Raw genomic sequence first — 19,929 nt, forward strand, 5'->3', positions numbered from 1 at the left:
TGATAAAATCAAATCCCATAACCACTGGGTGGGGCGACTCGCAAACTGGAGATCAGTCATATCACAGAAGTCCACCCACTGAAGTGAGGGATCTGGGCCCCATGTCAGGCTTCCAAACCTGGGGGTCTAGCAACAGGAGGACAAATCTCCAGAGAATCAGACTTTGAAGGCCAGTGGGATTTGATTGCAGGACCTCCACAAGACTGGGGGAAACACAGACTCCACTCTTGGAGGGCACACAAAAAGTAGTGAGTGCACCAGAACTGAGGGGGAAGGAGCAGTGACCCCATAGGAGACTGAACCAGACCTACCTGCTGGTTTTGAAGGGTGGCCTGCAGAGGTGGGGGGCAGCTGTGGCTCACTGCAGGGACAGGGACACTGGCAGCAGGGGTTCTGGAAAGTGCTCATTGGTGTGAGCCCTCCCAGAGTCCACCAATAGCCCTGCCAAAGAATCTGTAAGTGCCAGTGCTGAGTCGCCTCAGGCCAAACAACCAACAGGATGGGAACGCAGCCCCACCCATTGGCAGACAAGTGGATTAAAGTTTTACTGAACTCTGCCTGCCTAAGCAACACCCAGCCTTGCCCACCATCAGTGCCTCCCACAAGGAAGCAGCACAAGCCTCTTAGATAGCTTCCTCCACAAGATGGCAGACAGCAGTATCAAGCAGTATCAACAGTATTTCATTCTGAGGAAATGAAAACCATAGCCACAGAAACATAGAGGAAATGAAAAGGCAGAGGACTTCATACCAGATGAAGGGACAAGATAAAACACTAGAAAAACAACTAAATGAAATGGAGATAGGCAACCTTCCAGGAAAAGAATTCAGAATAATGATAGTGAGGATGATCCAGGACTTTGAAAAAGGACTGGATGCAAAGATCGAAAAGATGCAAGAAAAGTTTAAGAAAGTCCTAGAAGAACTGAAGAACAACAAACAGAGATAAGCAATACAATAACTGAAATGAAAAATACACTAGAAGGAACCAATAGCAGAATAACTGAGGCAGAAGAACGAATAAGTGACCTGGGAGACAGAATGGTGGAAATCACTGATGCTGAAAAGAATAAGGAAAAAAGAATGAAAATAAATGAAGACAGCCTAAGAGACCTCTGGGACAACATTAAACACACCAATATTCGCATTATAGGGGTCCCAGAAGGAGAAAAGAGAGAGAAAGGACCTGAGAAAATACTGGAAGAGATTATAGTTGAAAACTTCCCTAACATGGGAAAGGAAATAGCAACCCAAGTCCAGGAAGCACAGAGAGTCCCAGGCAGGATAAACCCAAGGAGAAACATGCCACAACACACAGTAGTCAAATTGACAAATATTAAAGACAATGAGAAATTGTTAAAAGCAACAAGCGAAAAATGACAAATAACATACACAGGAACTCCCCTAAAGTTAACAGCTGATTTCTCACCAGAAACTCTGCAAGCCAGAAGGGAGTGGCATGATATATTTCAAGTGGTGAAAGGGAAGAACCTACAAACAAGAATACTCAGCAAGGATCTCATTGAGATTCACCAGAGAAATCAGAGCTTTACAGACAAACAAAAGCTAAGAGCACTCAGTACCACCAAACCAGCCCTACAACAAATGCTAAAGGAACTCCTCTAAGTGGAAAACACCAGAGAAGAAAAGGACCTACAAAAACAAAAACAAAACAATTAAGAAAATCGTAATAGGAACATACGTCTAGATAATTACCTTGAATGTAAATGGACTAAATGCTCCAACCAGAAGACACAGATGGGTTGAATGGATAGAAAAACAAGACCCATATGTATGCTGTCTACAAGAGACCCACTTCAGACCTCAGGACACATACAGACTGAAAGTGAGGGAATGGAAAAAGATATTCCATGCAAATGGAAATCAAAACAAAGCTGGAGTGGCAATACTCATATCAGATAAAATAGATGTTAAAATAAAAAATGTTGCAAGAGACAAGAAAGGACATTACATAATGATCAAGGGATCGACTCAAGAAGAGGAGATAAAAATTATAAATATATATGCACCCAATATAGGAACACTTCAATACATAAGGCAAATGCTTACAACTGTAAAAGAGGATATCAACAGTAACACAATAATAGTGGGGGACTTTAACACCCCATTTACATCAATGAACAGATCATTCACATGATCTCAAGTGCATACAGAACATTCTCCAGGATAGATCACAGTTTGGGTCACAAATCAAGCCTTGGTAAATTTAAGAAAATTGAAATTGCATCAAGCATCTTTTCTGACAACACTATGAGATTAGAAATCAACTGCAGGAAACAAACTGTAAAATGTACAAACACATGGAGGCTAAACAATATGTTATTAAACAACGAAGAAATCAAAGAGGAAATCAAAAATACCTAGAGACAAATGACAATGAAAACACAATGATCCAAAACCTATGGGACGCAGAAAAAACAGTTCTAAGAGGGAAGTTTATAGCAATACAATCCTACCTCAAGAAACAAAAAAAATCCCAAATAAACAATCCAAAGTTACACCTAAAGAAACTAGAGAAAGAAGAGCAAACAAAACTCAAAGTTAGTAGACGGAGAGAAATCATAAAGACCAGAGCAGAAATAAATGAAACAGAAACAAAGAAAACAATAGCAAAAATCAATAAAACTAAAATCTGGTTCTTTGAGGAAATAAACAAAATTGATAAACCTTTAGCAAGACTCATCAAGAAAAAGAGGGAGAGGACTCAAATCAATAAAATTAGAAATGAAACCAAAGAAGTAACAAGGGATACCACAGAAATAAAAAGCACCATAAGAGACTACTACAAGCAACTATATGCCAGGAAAAGGACAAACTGGAAGAAATGGACAGGTTCTTAGAAAAGTATAACCTTCCAAGACTGAATCAGGAAGAAATAGAAAATATGAACAGATCAATCACAAGTAATGAAATTGAACCTGTGATTAAAAATCTTCCAACAAACAAATGTCCAGGACCAGATGGCTTCACAGCTCAATGTCATCAAACATTTAGCAAAGAGCTAACACCCATTCTTCTCAAACTCTTCCAAAAAACTGCAGAGGAAGGAACACTCCCAAAGTCATTCTATGAGGCCACCATCACCCTGATACCAAAACCAGACAAAAATATTACCAAAAAAAAAGAAGGAAATTACAAACCAATATCACTGATGAATTTAGATGCAAAAATCTTCAACAAAATAGTAACAAACAGAATCCAACAACACACCAAAAGGATCATACACCTTGATCAAGTGGGGTTTATCCCTGGAATGCAAGGATTCCTCAATATATGCAAATCAATCAATGTGATACACCATATTAACAAACTGAAGGATAAAAACCACATAATCATCTCAATAGATGCACAAAACACTTTTCACAAAATTTAACACCCACTTATGATAAAAACTCTCCAGGTGGGCATAGATGGAACCTACCTCAACATAATAAAGGCCATATATGACAAACCCACAGCAAACATCATTCTCAAAGGTGAAAAACTGAAAGCATTCCCTCTAAGATCTGGAACAAGACAAGGATGTCCACTCTCGCCACTACTATTCAACATAGTTTTGGAAGTCCTTGCCACAGCAACCAGAGAAGAAACAGTAATAAAAGTAATCCAAATTGGAAAAGAAGTAAAACTGTCCCTGTTTGCAGATGATGTGATACTATACATAGAAAATCCTAAAGATGCCACCAGAAACTACTTGAACTAATCAATGAATTTGGTAAAGTTGCAGGATACAAAATTAACACACAGAAATCTCTTGCATTTTTATACACTAACAACAAAAGATAAGAAAAAGAAATTAAGGAAACAATCCCATTCACCACTGCAACAGAAAGAATAAAATACCTGGGAATAAACCTAACTAAGGAGGTAAAAGACCTGTACTCAGAAAACTATAAGACACTAATGAAAGAATTCAAAGACAACACAAACAGATGGAGAGATATACCATGTTCTTGGATCAGAAGAACCAATATTGTGAAAATGACTATACTACCCAAAGCAATCTACAGATTCAGTGCAATCCATATCAAATTACCAATGGCATTTATTACAGAACCAGAACAAAAAATCCTAAAATTTGTATGGAGAAACAAAAGACCCCAAATAGCCAAAGCAATCTTGAGGGGAAAAAAAAAATGGAGCTGGAGGAATCAGACTCCCTGTCTTCAGACTATACTACAAAGATATGGTAATCAAGACAATATGGCACTGACACAAAAACATAAATATAGATCAATGGAACAGGATAGAAAGCCCAGAGATGAACTATGGTCAACTACTCCAAGACAAAGGAGGCAAGGATATACAATGGAGGAAAGACAGCCTCTTCAATAAATGGTGCTGGGAAAACTGGACAGCTACATGTAAAAGAATGAAATGAGAACACTCTCTAACACCGTACACAAAAATAAACTCAACATGGATTAAAGACCTAAATGTGGGACTTCCTAGGTGGCACAGTGGTTAAGAAACCGCCTGCCAATGCAGGGGGCATGGGTTTGATCCCTGAGCCAGGGGAATTCAACATGCCATGGAGCAACTAAGCATGTGTGCCACAACTATTGAGCCTGTGAGCCTCAATTACTGAAGCCTGCATGCGTAGAGCCTGTGCTCCACAACAAAAGAAGCCACTGCAGTGAGATGCCTGCACACCACAATGAAGAGTAGCCCTGGCTCGTCACAACTAGAGAAAGCCCGTGTGTAGCAACGAAGACCCAACACAGCCAATAAATAAATATAAACTAACTAACTAACTAACTAAATAAATAAATAAATAAATAATCTTTTTTAAAAAAAGACCTAAATGTAAGGCCAGACACTATAAAACTCCTAGAGGAAAACATAGGAAGAACACTCTTTAACATAAATCATAGCAAGATCTTTTTTGACCCATTTCCTAGAGTAATGGAAATAAAAACAAAAATAAACAAGTGGGACCTAATTAAACTTAAAATCCTTTGCACAGGAAAGGAAACTATAAGCAAGATGAAAAGACAACCCTCAGAATGGGAGAAAATATTTGCAAATGAATCAATAGACAAAGGATTAGTGTGCAAAATATATGAACAGTTCATGCAGCTCAATATGAAAAAACCTAACAACCCAATCAAAAAATGGGCAGAAGACCTAAATAGGCATTTCTCCAAAGAAGACATACAGATGGCCAAGATTATATGTCACAATCTCTTAAACTAGATTTTGAGGAGAATGGCTCTGTATTGCCACTCTCTGTAGCTTCACAGATGGTCAACTAATGCCTATTGAATGACAGAATGGCCCTGTGCTAGACACTTAAGAGAAAGTATCTTAAGTAAGAAGCAATATTTTAGGACATTTTTTAAGTTATTGATATTTTCATTTCAAAGACATAAGATTTTAGCAATTAACAAGGCAAATTTTGATCTTCATAAACAAGCAGCTTATTACTACAAATGTATAACAGGGAATGCTGCAAATCTCTGTCTCAAAAGATATACAAGACAAACCACAACATACGAAGAGGTGGAGGCTATGTGGCTTCTTTGGAGACTTAATCAGACCCAACAGAGGAGATAGGTTACTTATATATGATTTATCATTTGGGTGCTTTTGAAGTAAAACCACACAGGAATATCACAAGAACAAAAATTATGATTAAAAAACTACCGCTGCACCGCTATATGAAATAAGGAAGGAGACGAAAAGAGTGCAAAAGGAGATTTTTTGCTTTAAAAAATAAACACCTTAATGAGTCTTTCACTCTGTGTAAGGAGAGTCCTCTTGAGCAGACCTTGAAGGATGCTGTAGACCCCGGACAACTCAACTGTTCTGCACAACAGGTAGAAGAGGAGCAGCAAGGTCAGGATGCAGAGGAAGGATATGTTCATCCAAACAGATTTCTAGGATTTTCCCAAGACACTCAATGGCCCAAGATCTGGTCCTCCCTGATCTGTAACTTATAGCTGCTGTCCCAAAGGAGAAAGAAAGTAGTTACTCAAAAATGAAATTAAATGCCCACCCACAAATCTGTTACAACATGTTACCACGTTAGCTCAGGTTGTGTAGCAGGATGGAGCCTTAACAGTGAGATGGGAAGATAAGAAATCAAAGGAAAATATGAAAGAGGACCAAGAAACAGGGAGTTTGAGGCACTCATCCTTTATCGGGGATGTTGGCCTATTTTTATCTCCTCTTGTGATGTCCTCACCTGCCTTTGGTATATTGGGGTAAAGCTGGCTTCATAAAATGAGGGTGGGAATATTTCCTGCTCTTCAATTTTTTGGAAGAGTGCAAGATTTATTGCCTTTAATTCTTCTTTCAGTGTTTGGTATAATTATAAATAGAATCATGTGGACCTTGTCTTTTCTGTGCTGGGAGGTTTTTGATCACTGATTCAGTCTCCTTACTTGTTAATGGTCTGCTCAGATATTCTTCATGTCTCAGGATCCTTAGTATAATCACATATGCAAAGTCCTTTCACAGGTAAGGTAATATATTCACAGGTCCTGTGGATTATGTCTCAGGGGAGGGGCATTATTCTGCCTATCACATTGCTCTTCATTCTTTCCTGTGAAGAATCCAAAATGACATGTGGTGGTTTCAACATCCATTTCAATGGAACCATGAATGTGGAGCCTGGTAGAGGTATTCTTCCCTTGAGAAATAAAACCTACAAATCAAAGATTCCAAAGTTGCAGGAACAGGAAGCACACATGTGGGTATAGATCATGGTGGAAAAGAAAGCCATTCCCACCTCTTTGTTCATGGACCTGTGTTTTCTGTCTACGGGAGAGATCACCATGGTCACTGATGTTGACCATAAACCACATATTATAGGACAGATCCGTAAACCCCTCAAATTGTTGCTCATATGATTCTATAAGTGAGTCTTCAACAAACCATTTCATTATTATATCAGGCCAGCTACTACTGAGTGATGAAATGATGCATAAGTCAAGGGAATACTGTGGGTATGAACACATTGCCTGACTTTTGTTGTTGTACAGTGAGTTCCTAGTACAGAATCACTATTAGGTAGGATACCATCATGGTGAAGAAGGGATTCAGCAAATCCAACAATGATAGCACAAGAAGAAGTGTTGTGCACAGGGGAGACAAATCTATATCCAGAATAAGGGTCTATTCCAGTAAGGAAACTAACCACATCCTTATCCATGATGGAAGAGATCTAATGAAGTTAGCCTGCAAACAGGTTCATCTCCAAGGATGCAGTGTAATATCAGAAAATAGGCTTTGGGTTCTGCAATGATCAGGTTTGATACTCACCATAATTGGACCCAGATCAGATTTGACAAGGGAAAGACTAATGGCTGAGCCCATTTATAACTTCTATTCTTCACACTATTGCCTTGTGGTTCACAAGTCAATGAGCAAGCAGTGAAGTAGCTTGGGAAAGCAGTTGATTCCCCTCCACAGAGCATGTTATCTTGTCAAAATGATTTTTGAGCCCCACCTCTATGATACTGACCTTTCGTGAGCATTCACATGGGACACAAATATCTTCATACTTTGTGCCCTTGCAAATGGTTTATCGGCTTACCTCTTCTCCAACTCCTTGTCTCAATCTTTCCATCTTATTCTTTCTAACTCCCTGAATATCCAGCCAAATGATTAGCCACTACCCATGAATCAGTATAGATCCATAACTTATGACCTTTCCTCCTTGCAAGCAAAATAGACAACTAAATGCTCTGCTCAAAGTTTTGTCCACTGAAAAGATTTCCTTTTCCACTGACTGGAAGGACCAGTGTTGAGGGATTCTAAAATACTGAGCTTATCCACATTCAGGTGATGCCAACATATCATCAGAACCATCTACAACACAAACTTGAAGTTTTTTTTGAAGTCAATTGGTCATAGGAAGCATTCCATGAAGTCCCAGTGTGGGTTAAAGGAGACATGGCAATGCAACAGAATTAGGGTCCATTGGAGTTGCTACCATGAGGGGGGACAGGAATGTGTTTAAGCAAAAAGCACTTTGCAAGCCCTTTATGTACAAGGAATATTGCCAGTGATTACATGTAATAATTCATGTAATCATCACAACAATCCTATAAGATAGAGTTTTTATTAACATCCTTATTCTACAGAGAGGAAAACCAAGTTAAAACTTCATCCAGGTTTACCCAGCTAGCAAATGCAGTATTGTGAAGCCAAGCTGTCTGATTCCGGAGTCTATGCCGTTAACCTCCACTCCTTAGTAATCCTGGGTAAATGGAGTAGAAAACAGAAGGAAACCTTGGAAATGGTAGCAGAGCTGCTAATAAAATCCTTTGGCACTATGTGTTGTTGATCCAGAGTTGGCCGTAGCAAATCTATGGATTCCCTCCAGTTGAAGTTTTTTCTTCCTCTCAAGGGATCATCTGCATATGATGTTTTCTTCTTCTGTTGGATCATTTATTCAGAGATTGAGCTTAATTTGCTCTCATCTAAATTTAGAAATGATTCCTTGAACTGGAAAATTACCTAGGAAGGGCCCTGGAAACAGGAGCACCTGGCTGGAGGAGGTGCACTGCAAGGGCAGGGAGTCCGCCCTGTGGGCTCCTGCTAGGGACCCCTGGGGGCAGATGAACCACAACACGAGAAGGATGCTGGAGTGAGTTGCTCTGGTGAGAGGAGGATAGGGTTGGGGCCAGGACAGAAGGAGGTGAATTGGCTGAATCCTTGTTCCAGCACTTTAGGGCAGTGTTAACCTCAACCAGCCCTCCTTCAAAGCATTCCGATGGGATTCATTAGATGGAAGATACTCAAGGAAATTCTTATCTAAATATTTCATCAGAATATAACCATCCAATCAAGATCAACAAAAATAAATAAACTTGGTTTGATTCATAGAATGTGATTTACAAGATGGTGAACATTAATCACATGTTCTTTACCTACATGAATAATAAACTCTAAAAAGTTTGGGAAAATGAAAGCTCTGTGGCTTCTTTTGAGCTAACTTGTACCGTCTGCATAATTAGAGCTCATCCGTGTCCCAGTGTGGGAAAAGGATGGTTAGAAGATACAACTGACATTTTGGGGCCCCTCTAAAGATAGATTTTCTGCTTGTGCCTGCTTTTTTTTATTAAGGCTTGATTTTGGGAAAGTTCTGTGATTCATTTGACCTTGTTTAATAATCCATCTATGGTGGTACTACAGTCTTAGAAGTTCATATGAAGTGAGGAAAACATCAAATCTGAGGGCTCCACAACTACAGATTTATTTATAACTTAAAAGAAGGAATTCCAGGGCTTCCCTGGTGGTGTACAGGTTAAAAATCCGCTTGCCAATCAAGGGACATGGGTTCAATTCCTGGTGCAGGAAGGTCCCACATGCCATGGAGCAACTGGGCCGATGTGCCACATCTACTGAGCCTGTGCTCTAGAGCCTGCAAGCCACGAGTACTGTAGCCTGCACGCCTACAGCCCATGTTCCGCAACAAGATAAACCACTGGAATGAGAAGCCTGCATACCACAACGAAAAGGAGCCCCTGCTTGCAACAACTAGAGAAAGCCTGCATGCAGCAATGAGGATCCAACTCAGCCAATAAATAAATAAATAAATAAATAATTTTTTAAAAAAGAGAGAGAGAATTTCATTTAAGCCATGTCACCCAAGCCAAAAATTGGGGCTCTAAACTGATAATATCTTATTGTGCCAAGTTTTATTATCTAGTTCTGACTTTGAAGTAAACTTGTAGTAGACACCTCTTCTGCACAACTTCAGAATCCTCTCAGTCTGGCTTCTTCCTGCAGTTATCGATGAAGCGACCAAATCCGTGGAGGGTTTGACACATTCTTTGATGGTGATGCCTGGTGATGCTACCCTAGGGAAATCTGCAACTTTTTTTCCCTGTAGGAATAATATCATTACCTACCACACAGATTATTACATTGAAAGTTTAGTATGTAACATAATCCCTGACATTTTCATATCTTTGTGACTTTCTCCACTCTGCCCAGAATAAAGTATTGATAGGTGTTAAGTGACTGTAAGTTTTCAGGAAAATCTAGGGACTTCCAGTGAGTCCTTCCAAATAACATGGGACAGGCCTCCAAGCTTAATATGCTAACTGCACTGTTAATAGGAAAGAATTTCCTATAAATTCTTTCCCCACATGACATTCTGGCTGCCTTGTCATAATTACTACTAAGCAGAGACATTTTCTGGCTTCTGTGGCAGACCCTGGAATGAAAAACCCTTCAAAACCACCCCTCACAGAAGGCCCCTTCACAGGCTACATGCGTCACTTGAATGATGCCCTGATCTCCCTGATATAAACACTCTGAAAGTCTCTTCATCAGCTCCTGACTGCTCCTTGAGCACCCAATCCATAACAGTCTCATCCTGGAACTCTCCCAGATCTGGGTGGTGAATCTTGTCCTACCCACCTCTTCCTTAATTGTATATGATTTTTCTCATCAAAAATTATAGTAACCAGCTACTTTGGCTTCATTAACACCATGCATCAGAAATAAACTATAATATTCTTGGTGGGTATACTTTACTCTGTCATTTATTTCATCACTTCCCAATGGCAAATGACCATGTGAGCTGCATGGGGAGAATCCCTGGGCATCTTCCAATCCCCATGCCCAGCCAAAAATTACAAACATTGCAATGGTGAGTAGGTTGGGCCCCCGGACAGCATCCAGAGCCACCAACTAAGTAATAGGCTGGGATCAGCTCATAACCAGGCCACCACTCTCAGTTCTTATATTAGTTCAGCTGCCCCTCCACGTGTTCACAGTGTAATGGGGTGTATTGGAAATATAATCATTGGCCACTTCTACAGAAAATAAGAAGAAATAAGAAGTGACAGAGAGGAAAGACTGAATTTAAAAGGATTTGATAGTCAACTAGACATGAGAAGAGTCAGGTGAAGTCTGGATGGGCTAGAGGAATAAATGGAGAGAATAACTTGGGGAATTAGAGTGGGAAAAGGAAAAGGTAATTATGTAGAATTAGATTTTTAATTGACCCATGAAAAATTAGGCAAGATAAGGAAACCGGTATTCTCCCTCTCCCACCAACCAACTTCCCACTCTCGACTTAGAAACTCACACCCAATCTGGTGCCCAAGACTGGTTAAAAACACGTGATGTGACATCTCAGGGAAGAGCATACAGGAATGTTCAGGACTGAGTTTTTCCATGAGTCTATCTTGCTAGGAGCGAGGGTGTGAGTGTGGACCAAGTTTAGAGTCCCTTCTCTAAATAAGCTTGATCTGGAGCATTTCTGAGCCTGGGCAAAGTCATGCCTTCGTTAGCCTTTGAGGGAGATGAGAAAACAAGTCAGTTTACTCACCTTGCATTTCCTTTGAGGACCAATCCTCATTGACGTGAAACATTAAATTATCAACAAAGCAAAAAGTTATTTTATTCAAAACATTTCATTTTCAGCAATTTCCATATAACTCAATTATAGGTCAGCACTACTCTGTTGGAATACAGGCAGTTAGAATATCTGGGGCCTCATCTCACATTTAATATAACATCATGGGAAAGCCACTGTGGCTGTTTCAGGGGCACTTAGTTCAACGTCATCATACCCAGGGTCCCCTCTCTCTCCCTGGAGCAGACGGGGGCTCTCTTCTCCTTTCCCAGGATCAGCTGCCTCTCTAGAGAAGCACAGAGAAGAGCCTGAAATAGCAAAGAGAAGTTTGATTAGAACTGAGACAAAGGGACCAGACAGGCCCTGTGGTGGAAGCAAGTCAAGTAAGTGGTGATGACAAAGCATCCCTAGGGACCCAGGTTGTGCTCAGCGGGGCTCAGGCTATTTCACATCAGTTACAGCACAGATATGTCAGGGCTGTCCTATCAGGATCTGGATCTGGGGCCTCAGCTTTTCTGGGAATCTGTGGATAATAGGATGTCTGTGGCCAACACAGGAGCTCTGTGAAGACCTGCTTCCTGGCTTATACAATCTGCAAGGAGATGGCCCAAAGAATGGGAAGAATCATAAAAACAAATTTAAGATTTTCTCCTTTCACAAATGACAGATGTGAATTTAGAATGAGAGGAAGACCGGAGACAGGAAAAATCTCAGTTCCTCACTGACAATCCAATTCTGCTCTTAGTCACCTTGACTTGTGTTCCCAATGCCCACAAATACTATCACAGGCAGCATCCACAGATGGCCCCTCCCCAGAAACCACAGGGGCCCTCAGATGGAGAATGAGCACCTTCTCCTGGCCACGGAAATGTCTGAAGCAGATTAGTCCTTAGCTGCCCTCAAATTGAGTCTATGTTCCACCACCATGGTTTATATTTAAGGTCACCATATATCGTAGACTTTGTACATGTTAGTGACAACAGCCGAACAGAGTGCATCTTAAATTATCAAAATGCTTCACAAATTCTAATACTGCAGTATCTTTTTTTTAAATCTCTAACTAACTTTCATGTATGAGACAGCACAAAGATGTTATCAAAACAGTTGTTCCATTTTTGGATTCAGTAAATATGTTCAATTAATCTATGTCTTTTTCTTTTCTTTTTTCTTTTTCTTTTTTTTTTTTTTTGACCATGGTGGGCCACCTGCAGCATCTTAGTCACTCTCCTCCTCCCACAGGGATTGAACCTGGGCCCTGGCAGTGAGAGCTCAGAGTCCTAACCACTGGACCACCAGGAAACTCCCTAATCTATAAGACTTAACACAAACACATCACACATAAAGTGATACATTTACATTGCACAATTTGGAGACATAGATCTCAAGAACAGAGTGATTCTTCCCTCCCAAGGAGTCTGGCAGCATTAAAGATGGAGTATGTTAGAGGTGATGCTATCACACACATGAGATCACCCAAATTTGGAATCTCCAGGAAGGATGGGCACTGAGAGCTCAAATTCACCCTTTCCAGGACAGAGACCAAAGATTACAGGAGATCAGCTAACCTCACTCACCTGTCTCAAAGGCCCTCATCCCATCCTCCACCTCTGAGGGCAGGTCCCCCTGGCTCATCATAGACTCAGGAGGAGCCCAAGGCACTGGTACCTCTTCAGCATCATCATAATCCTCACCAGGGGCATCATTCCTCTCATCTGGGGGTTCTAAGGGAAGACAAGGGGTTCAGGTGAAAGCACAGTAAATGGGTCGGTCTGGGAAATACCTACGATCCCTTATTACCCAGAGTTTCTGAGCAGCGAAATAGAGATATCATTTACTTCTTGTTTCGAAAGATTTTTTTCCCAAGGTTGTATTTCATTTTGATGTGCCCATAAACCAAAAAAATGATTTTTTAAATCTCAGTATTTCTTTATTAAAACTACAAATCTCAATCTAATAAACATATTAAAAATAACTACATATCTCAAAGCAATGCTTACACCAATGAGCAGTACTAAAATATTTTGACAAATTATGCTTCCCAGATATTATTTTTTAAAACAATGTGGGCTTGTTGTGACTGAATTAGGGTGATTCTGGACACAGAGAGCCCAGCCCCAACATGAGACATCACAGAACAGCCAGAGAAAGGGGAGGACGGACCTCATCTGGAAACAAGGGATATCTCTAGTCCCAAAGGAAGATTGTTCCCCTTGGATTTCTTCTCTATGAGAGAAATTTTCCTGCCCGCAATACCCACTGAGGCAGGTCCAACTTTACTACTTGCAGCAGACCTAAAGTCACCGTGGTCCTCACCATCTCCGGTGTAATATGGCAGTTTAGTCACCAGGTCATCTGACAGGAACCCTAGTGTGGGGAAAACATCACACAACAAGCAGAATGACCCTCCCCACACCCATGGGACCTGTGTTAGGGCTGAGGAGATGGGGGACAGGTTTGGCTCCTGCCCTGTAGAGGGAGGCTGGGAGCTCACAGGGGCTCCGGAGAGGCTGTCCTACTGCCTTTGGAGGGGCTGCCGCTGTGAACCTGGGGCAGATGTGGGGTCTGTGGATGCTGAGAAGACGGCTAACAGCCAGTGGTGGCTGACAACTAGAGGTCCCAGCAGGGCAAGGCAGAGACACCCACCTGTGCTGCCCAGAAGATCCTCCTTCACTGTCACAAGGTAATCAAGCTCCTCGTACACTGCCTCAGCAAGAGCATCTTCTACACTGGATAAGGCTGCGGAACCACCAGCAGGTCAGAGACTGTACCCTAGACACCCTGAACCAGCAGGCTAACCTTCCATCTCCCTGAGGCTCATGTGTGGAAAAATCCTCAGGGCTGCTGGGACCTCTGTAGAGTCTCCCACCCCATGCACGTTGTCTGTACCTTCTGCCTTTGTGTGACCCTGAATCCACAGCTCAACCCTGACTCTTTCTGGTCTCACAGAAGAGGCCATAAATTATGAGTGTTCACAGCCCAATCCTAAGTACCTCTGTATATTCAGCACTTGGAGCTTAGCATTGAGCAGATGGGGTTCTGCATATTCATGGGGGTAAGAAGAGAGACCTGGCCCAGGTTTCCCTTCCTCACACCTGGCCCCATTTCCTGCCTCCACATACTTTCCATGGTACCCAGTACCCCCTGCAGCCCACCTATGTGCTCCTCTCTCCATCTCAGCAGCTGAGTCACCAGGATGATGAGGACCAGGAAGAGAAGGGCCCCCAGAATGAGGCAGAGGATCCCAGACAGGGAGAAGATGCCAGGAGCAGGATTTGAGCCTGGTCTGGTGCCTAAGGAGAACAAGGCAAGAGTGTTTGGCGAAGGTCCTGGGCACACAGAAACTCCCTATGCCAGCATTTGCAGGGGGCTCCAGACATTGAAGTCCCAGCCTCAGACACAATTGCACTGACAGTGACTGGGCTCCCCTAGATTTTGTCCTGAGATGATTTAACTGCACTCCAGCCAGTGTGGGCAGAGGGAGAGCCAGAGATTATCAGCGAGCCTCCCTGCTGAGACAGCCTCTGAGGACCAGGCTCCCAGCTTCACTCCTCTCCTTGGGCTTCTGTAGACAAGAGCATCGAACAAGCCCTGGGACCAGCACCTTGTCGTTGAGGAGCAACACTTGTGAGCAGGTAGGAAAGCCTTAGATCCTGCAGCACAGGAACCAGCCTCCCTTGAGTCACCTGCATGAGAAACTCTGACACTGAACCAAGGCAGGGGGAGTTTCCCAAGGAAAATGCCCTGGTTCCTCAGGATTTTTCCTCTCCTGAGGGGCTAATTCTGTCAGAGAGTCCCCACAACAGGTCCAAAGACTCTGAATATCTCCCCTGCCCGTGGATCATGGCACAGTACCTGCTCTAGTGGGGGGCAAAGTTGTTCTTCCACCTAAAGAGAGAGACAGGAGTTTGGAGCATGGGAATTGGCCAGGATGCAGGGCAGCCCTTCTTCCCTCCTGAGCCCTAAAATCACCCCCCAGTCACCACAGCATCAGTGTTGAGTCCTCCCAGCTCCCCCGTCCGAGATCAGAGCTACAGCTCCTGGGTGCTTTCTGAATACAAATCCCACCACACCCCAGCCCAGACCATTGCCCCAGCGCTGCCCCAGCTCAACCAGACCACATCCCAAGCCCCTCCACTCACCAGAGCACCTCACACCAGCATCCTCCTCGTGCTTGCAGTCGCTCTGCCCCCAGGGATCCGCAGCACAGTCCCACAGGGAGGACTCCCGGCCCCCGCACTGCACCTCGTCCAGCCAGATGCTCCCATTTCCAGGGCCAAATGCCGCGTCCCGCACGGCTTCCAGGGCATGGCCACAGCCCAGCTGCTGACACACCACCTCGGCCTCTGCCAGGCTCCAGGAGTCATCACACACTGTGCCCCAGGAGCCTCTGTGCCAGACCTCCACCCGCCCTGAGCACACGCTGTCCCCTCCCCTGAGTCGGATCTTGTCTTTGTCTGAAAAGACAGCAGTACCACCTGTTACTGCCCCTGATGGGAAGGAAGGAGCCCCTGAGAGTCACAGGGGAGAAGAGAGGGGCTGGTGTACCTGTGCAGGGGGCCGCAGTTGGACAGCTCTTAGGTCTCCTTCCTGCAGGAGCAAACAATGGGAAGTGCTGGATCAGGGGCAGCTGGAGCTGGTCTTGTCCCCAAACAAAATTATCTAAGGGCCTTGGCTCAGTACAAATGACAAGTGAAAACAGAGGCCTCATTATGTAATGGCCTGAGACATCCACTGCATCTCACTAACACAAATTATCTATTTACTTGTTTACTTGTCTCCACAGCCCACAACAAATACAAACACACACATACACAGATGCACACACATACATGTTTTAGACTCAACTGAAACTAATCACTTTGACTGGAAAATATAAAATCACACTAACAACATCCTACAAGTTTGTGACAGACACACAGAAAGAGACAGTAAGTCACCTGCACACAAGACATAGGCTTCCTCCTTTGAAGAGCATGAACTGTATTTCCAAGGATCAGAAGGACACTGCCAGAGAGAGGTATCAGTTTTCCGACACTGGATTCCATCTACCCACCGGGGTCTAGAACCTTCCCTAAGAGCAACAGAAGAGTTGCGGGTTCCGCTGTCCCCACAGCCAAGTTGTCTGCAGATGATGGACAAGGTGATGTCTTCCATGGGGCTGCGGCAGACACTGCCCCAGGTCCTGTTGTAGAAAACTTCCAGCCACCCAGCACACTCCTGGTCCTCGCTCACCATCCTGAGGGCCAGGAACTCTGAAATTGAAAGGAAAGAAACAGGACACAGTGCGCACTCCACTCAGTGCTCTGAGTTTTCCTCTCCTTGAGAAATTGTGACACTCATCCCTGACCCAGCTGACAAGATATCCACCAGGTGAGAAGACTGAAATTTGTCTCCCTTTTACCCAACTTTGCCCTTTGATGTTCATCTTGCTATTTCTACCACAATGATGCAGTGCAACATGAACTGACAGGACCACTGTCCTGGGCACCTGCAGGGAGGGGGAGCTGAATCCTGCTTCCCGACAAAACCTCTAGAAGAGCTGTGTGAAAGGAATGTGGTGTGGATGTTGGGGACGTGGTAGAATAGTGGACCCAGAAATGTCTGCATCCCAATCCCTGGGACCTGTGACTACGTTACCTTACTTGTCACAAATCACTTTAAAGAAATGATTAACATAATGACTTGGGATGCTGAGATTCAGCTGGAATATTGTAGATTAACCACGTGAGCCCAGTCTAATCACGCCCTTAGACCAACTATCCTTAGAAATGGATAACCTTTCCCAGCTCCAGTCAGAGGGAAATGTGACTGAGGAAGAATGGTCAGAAGTGGCACTGTTGTCTTTCTGAAGAGGAAGAAAGAGGACTTTGAGCCAAGGAATGCAGGGCACCTGTAGAAACTAGAAAAGGCTGGGAAAAGGATTCCTCCCCAGAGCCTCCAGCAAGAATGCAGCCCTGTGGACACCTGGATGTTAGCCCACTGAGACCACTGTCACACTTCCAACATGCAGAACTGTAAATAATAAATATGTGTTTTCATTGCAATATCAACAGGATCTCAAGATTTTACTACCATAGGTACCTGAAGAGTGAGCCCTGCTTTCAAGTGGAAACTGTAAGAAATGGCTCTGCCAGCAGATATTGCTGAGAAGAAAGGACCAGAACCTCAGCTGTTGCAGGAAGGAGTGAAAGCACCTAATCTTCACGTCTGCTGGAAAGACAGGCTCCATGGGAGGAAGCTTCCTTCTCTGTCCCTTTCAACAACACTCCCTCAGGGCTCAGACTCCTCACCTCCAGGGTCCCCACCCACTCCCTCTCCTTCCTGGAGCCTATGGACAATGTGCAGCACAGACCTGAGCAGATGACCCCTGCGTCCTCTTTGTGTCTGCAGTCATGCTGCCCCCAGATGCGGGAAGGGCACCTCCACACGTGGGACTCCTTTCCTGTGCAGTTCAGGTCGTCCAGCCAGATGGGTCCTGATCCCTCCCCGAAGTGAGCAGACCCCGTGGCATTGACGGCTTCCCCACAGCCCAGCTGCCTGCACACCACGTGGGCATCGTCCAGGTCCCAGCTGTCATCACAGATGGTGCCCCAGGAGCCCTGGTGAAGGATCTCCACTCTCCCGGCGCAGTGACTGCTCCCGTCCACCAGGCGGAGCTGTCTGCTGTCTGAGGAGAGAGAAATGGGACAATGGGGCCTTGACACAGGGATGAGAAGGGTCTTCTGGTCCTGTGGGACCCCTCACCTGAGCAGTTGGTGACGCTCTCCTCTGAGGCTGCAGAGCCTGCTGGTTCAGACAGGGAGTGGTTGCACTGGGGCAGCACCTGGGTCTGGTTTCCTGTAGAAACAGCAATGATCAGAGAGTTGGTAGCTTTGAAGAACAGGAATTGAATTAAGCTAAATAATGACCTAGTGATGGAGCCTGAGATGAAAACAGTAACATAGCAGTAAAGTTATAAATTTAGAGTTCACCTTTTCTGTGGAGTGTCCTGCTTCTGACAATGCCACAATTCCTGTTTTAAGCAAAGCGTTGCACCAAGAATGAGTTTAGAAAAGCAAGAAAATAGCAATACTTTTGAGATGGCTGTAGAACTACCAAGCCAGTGAGAGTCTTTGGAGCCAAACTCTCAGAAAGAAGGGCAGAGATGAGCTACTTCCCTGAGGTCTTTGTCAATTTAAAGGTTAGAGCCGAATCTCTGAAAAGCTCATCAGTGATTTTGCCAAACTCACAGCGCTCAGAAAACACAAAGCACAATTCAGGGTAGGCAAAGAAGGAGGAGCCCTGTTAACCAGAATGCTTGGACCATAGAAGGAGGAGTGAACTAAAAGTAGACTATTTCTCAAGGAACAGATGCCCAGCTATATTTATCTCACTTTTTACATAAGGTGATGAACGCCTGAATCAGATGCCTGGAGGAAGCAAAACAAGATCCTTTCTGGGGGGGGCAGAGTCAAGATGGCAGCGTGGGAGGATGCAGAGTTCCAGTCTCCCCATAACTAGGCCAGTTGCCCGATGCTAGTGGGGGACTTCCAGGCCCAAATAGACCAGAGGAACCCCTGAGTGACCAGGTAGGATGTGGGGGGAGCGGTGGTCAGGGGGAAGGAGAAGTGCAGACCGGGCAACCAGCGGCCCTGAGGGGTGGCTGGGAGAGGGAGGAGGTTCAGCCTGGAGGGACTCTCGGGATCTCAGAGGATCAGGGGTGAGTGTGTCTAGGTTTCCTCTGCCCAACCTGCCAGGAGGCCTACTGGGGTCCCTGGCTGGGTCCTCTGCCCTCCAAGGCCCCCTCCGGGCCACCTGGGTCCTAGGGGTGTAGGAGGAAGGGAGAAGGGGGGAAGAGGTGGAGATGCAAACTGGTGGGGGGACCTTCTGAGATCAGAGGACCAGAGGAATCACAGAGGGTGTTTCCCTTGCCCCCTCGGGGCACAGGAGCCTGCTGGGCACATGGACCTGGTCCTTCATTCTCCCAGGCCCCCTCTGGCTGCATGGGTCCTAGGGGCATGGGAGGGAGAGAGGAGAGGGGAAAAGGAAGAGAGGAGAGCAGTTGGGTGGGGGAACCCCTCAGGACCAGAAGAGCAGGGGAGAGGCCCAAGGTGATTCCCCTGCCCACTCGGCACCAGGAAGTCATCTGGGCTCCCAGGCCTGGTCCTCAGCCCTACAAGCGTGCCTCCAGGCCATGTTGGTCCTAGGGGTGTAAGAGGGAAGCAGGGTAGAAGAGGAGAGGCAGATGGGGGGAGGAACCCCCTGGGGTTGGAGGATCAGAGGAGGCGCAGAAGACATTTGCCCTTCCCACTCAGCCTGGGAAGCCTACTGGGCTCCCAGACCTGGTCCTTCGCATTGCAGGGCCCACTCTGGCTGTGTGGGTCCTAGGTGAGTGGAGGGGAGGAAGATGGGGGGGAGAGGAAGAGAGGCAGACTTGGGACCCTCCAGGACTGGGAGATCTGGGAAAGTGTTTCCAGCATTTCCCTTTCCCAGTCAGCCCTGGGAAGGCTTCCAGGTCTGGTCTCCTGCCTTGCAGTGCCCCCTCCAGTCAAGTGGGTCCTAGGTATAGTAGGGAAGGGGCAGGGAAGAAAAGAGGCCAAGGGGGAGGGA

General features: G+C 44.7%; 1 protein-coding gene across 1 annotated transcript in view; it reads right to left on the bottom strand.

Annotated features, from left to right (window-relative positions):
* LOC130834045 (uncharacterized) overlaps nt 1-19,929 on the bottom strand; it is a 491,328-nt gene that overhangs the window by 273,540 nt on the left and 197,859 nt on the right. Inside the window, 4 exon segments of the mRNA XM_057704144.1 lie at nt 15,480-15,788; nt 16,278-16,592; nt 17,693-18,000; nt 18,078-18,177. Of these exon segments, the coding sequence (XP_057560127.1) occupies nt 15,480-15,788; nt 16,278-16,592; nt 17,693-18,000; nt 18,078-18,177 (1,032 nt within the window).

Source organism: Hippopotamus amphibius, chromosome 12 (genome assembly GCF_030028045.1).
Source record: "Hippopotamus amphibius kiboko isolate mHipAmp2 chromosome 12, mHipAmp2.hap2, whole genome shotgun sequence".
Lineage (NCBI taxonomy): Eukaryota > Metazoa > Chordata > Mammalia > Artiodactyla > Hippopotamidae > Hippopotamus > Hippopotamus amphibius.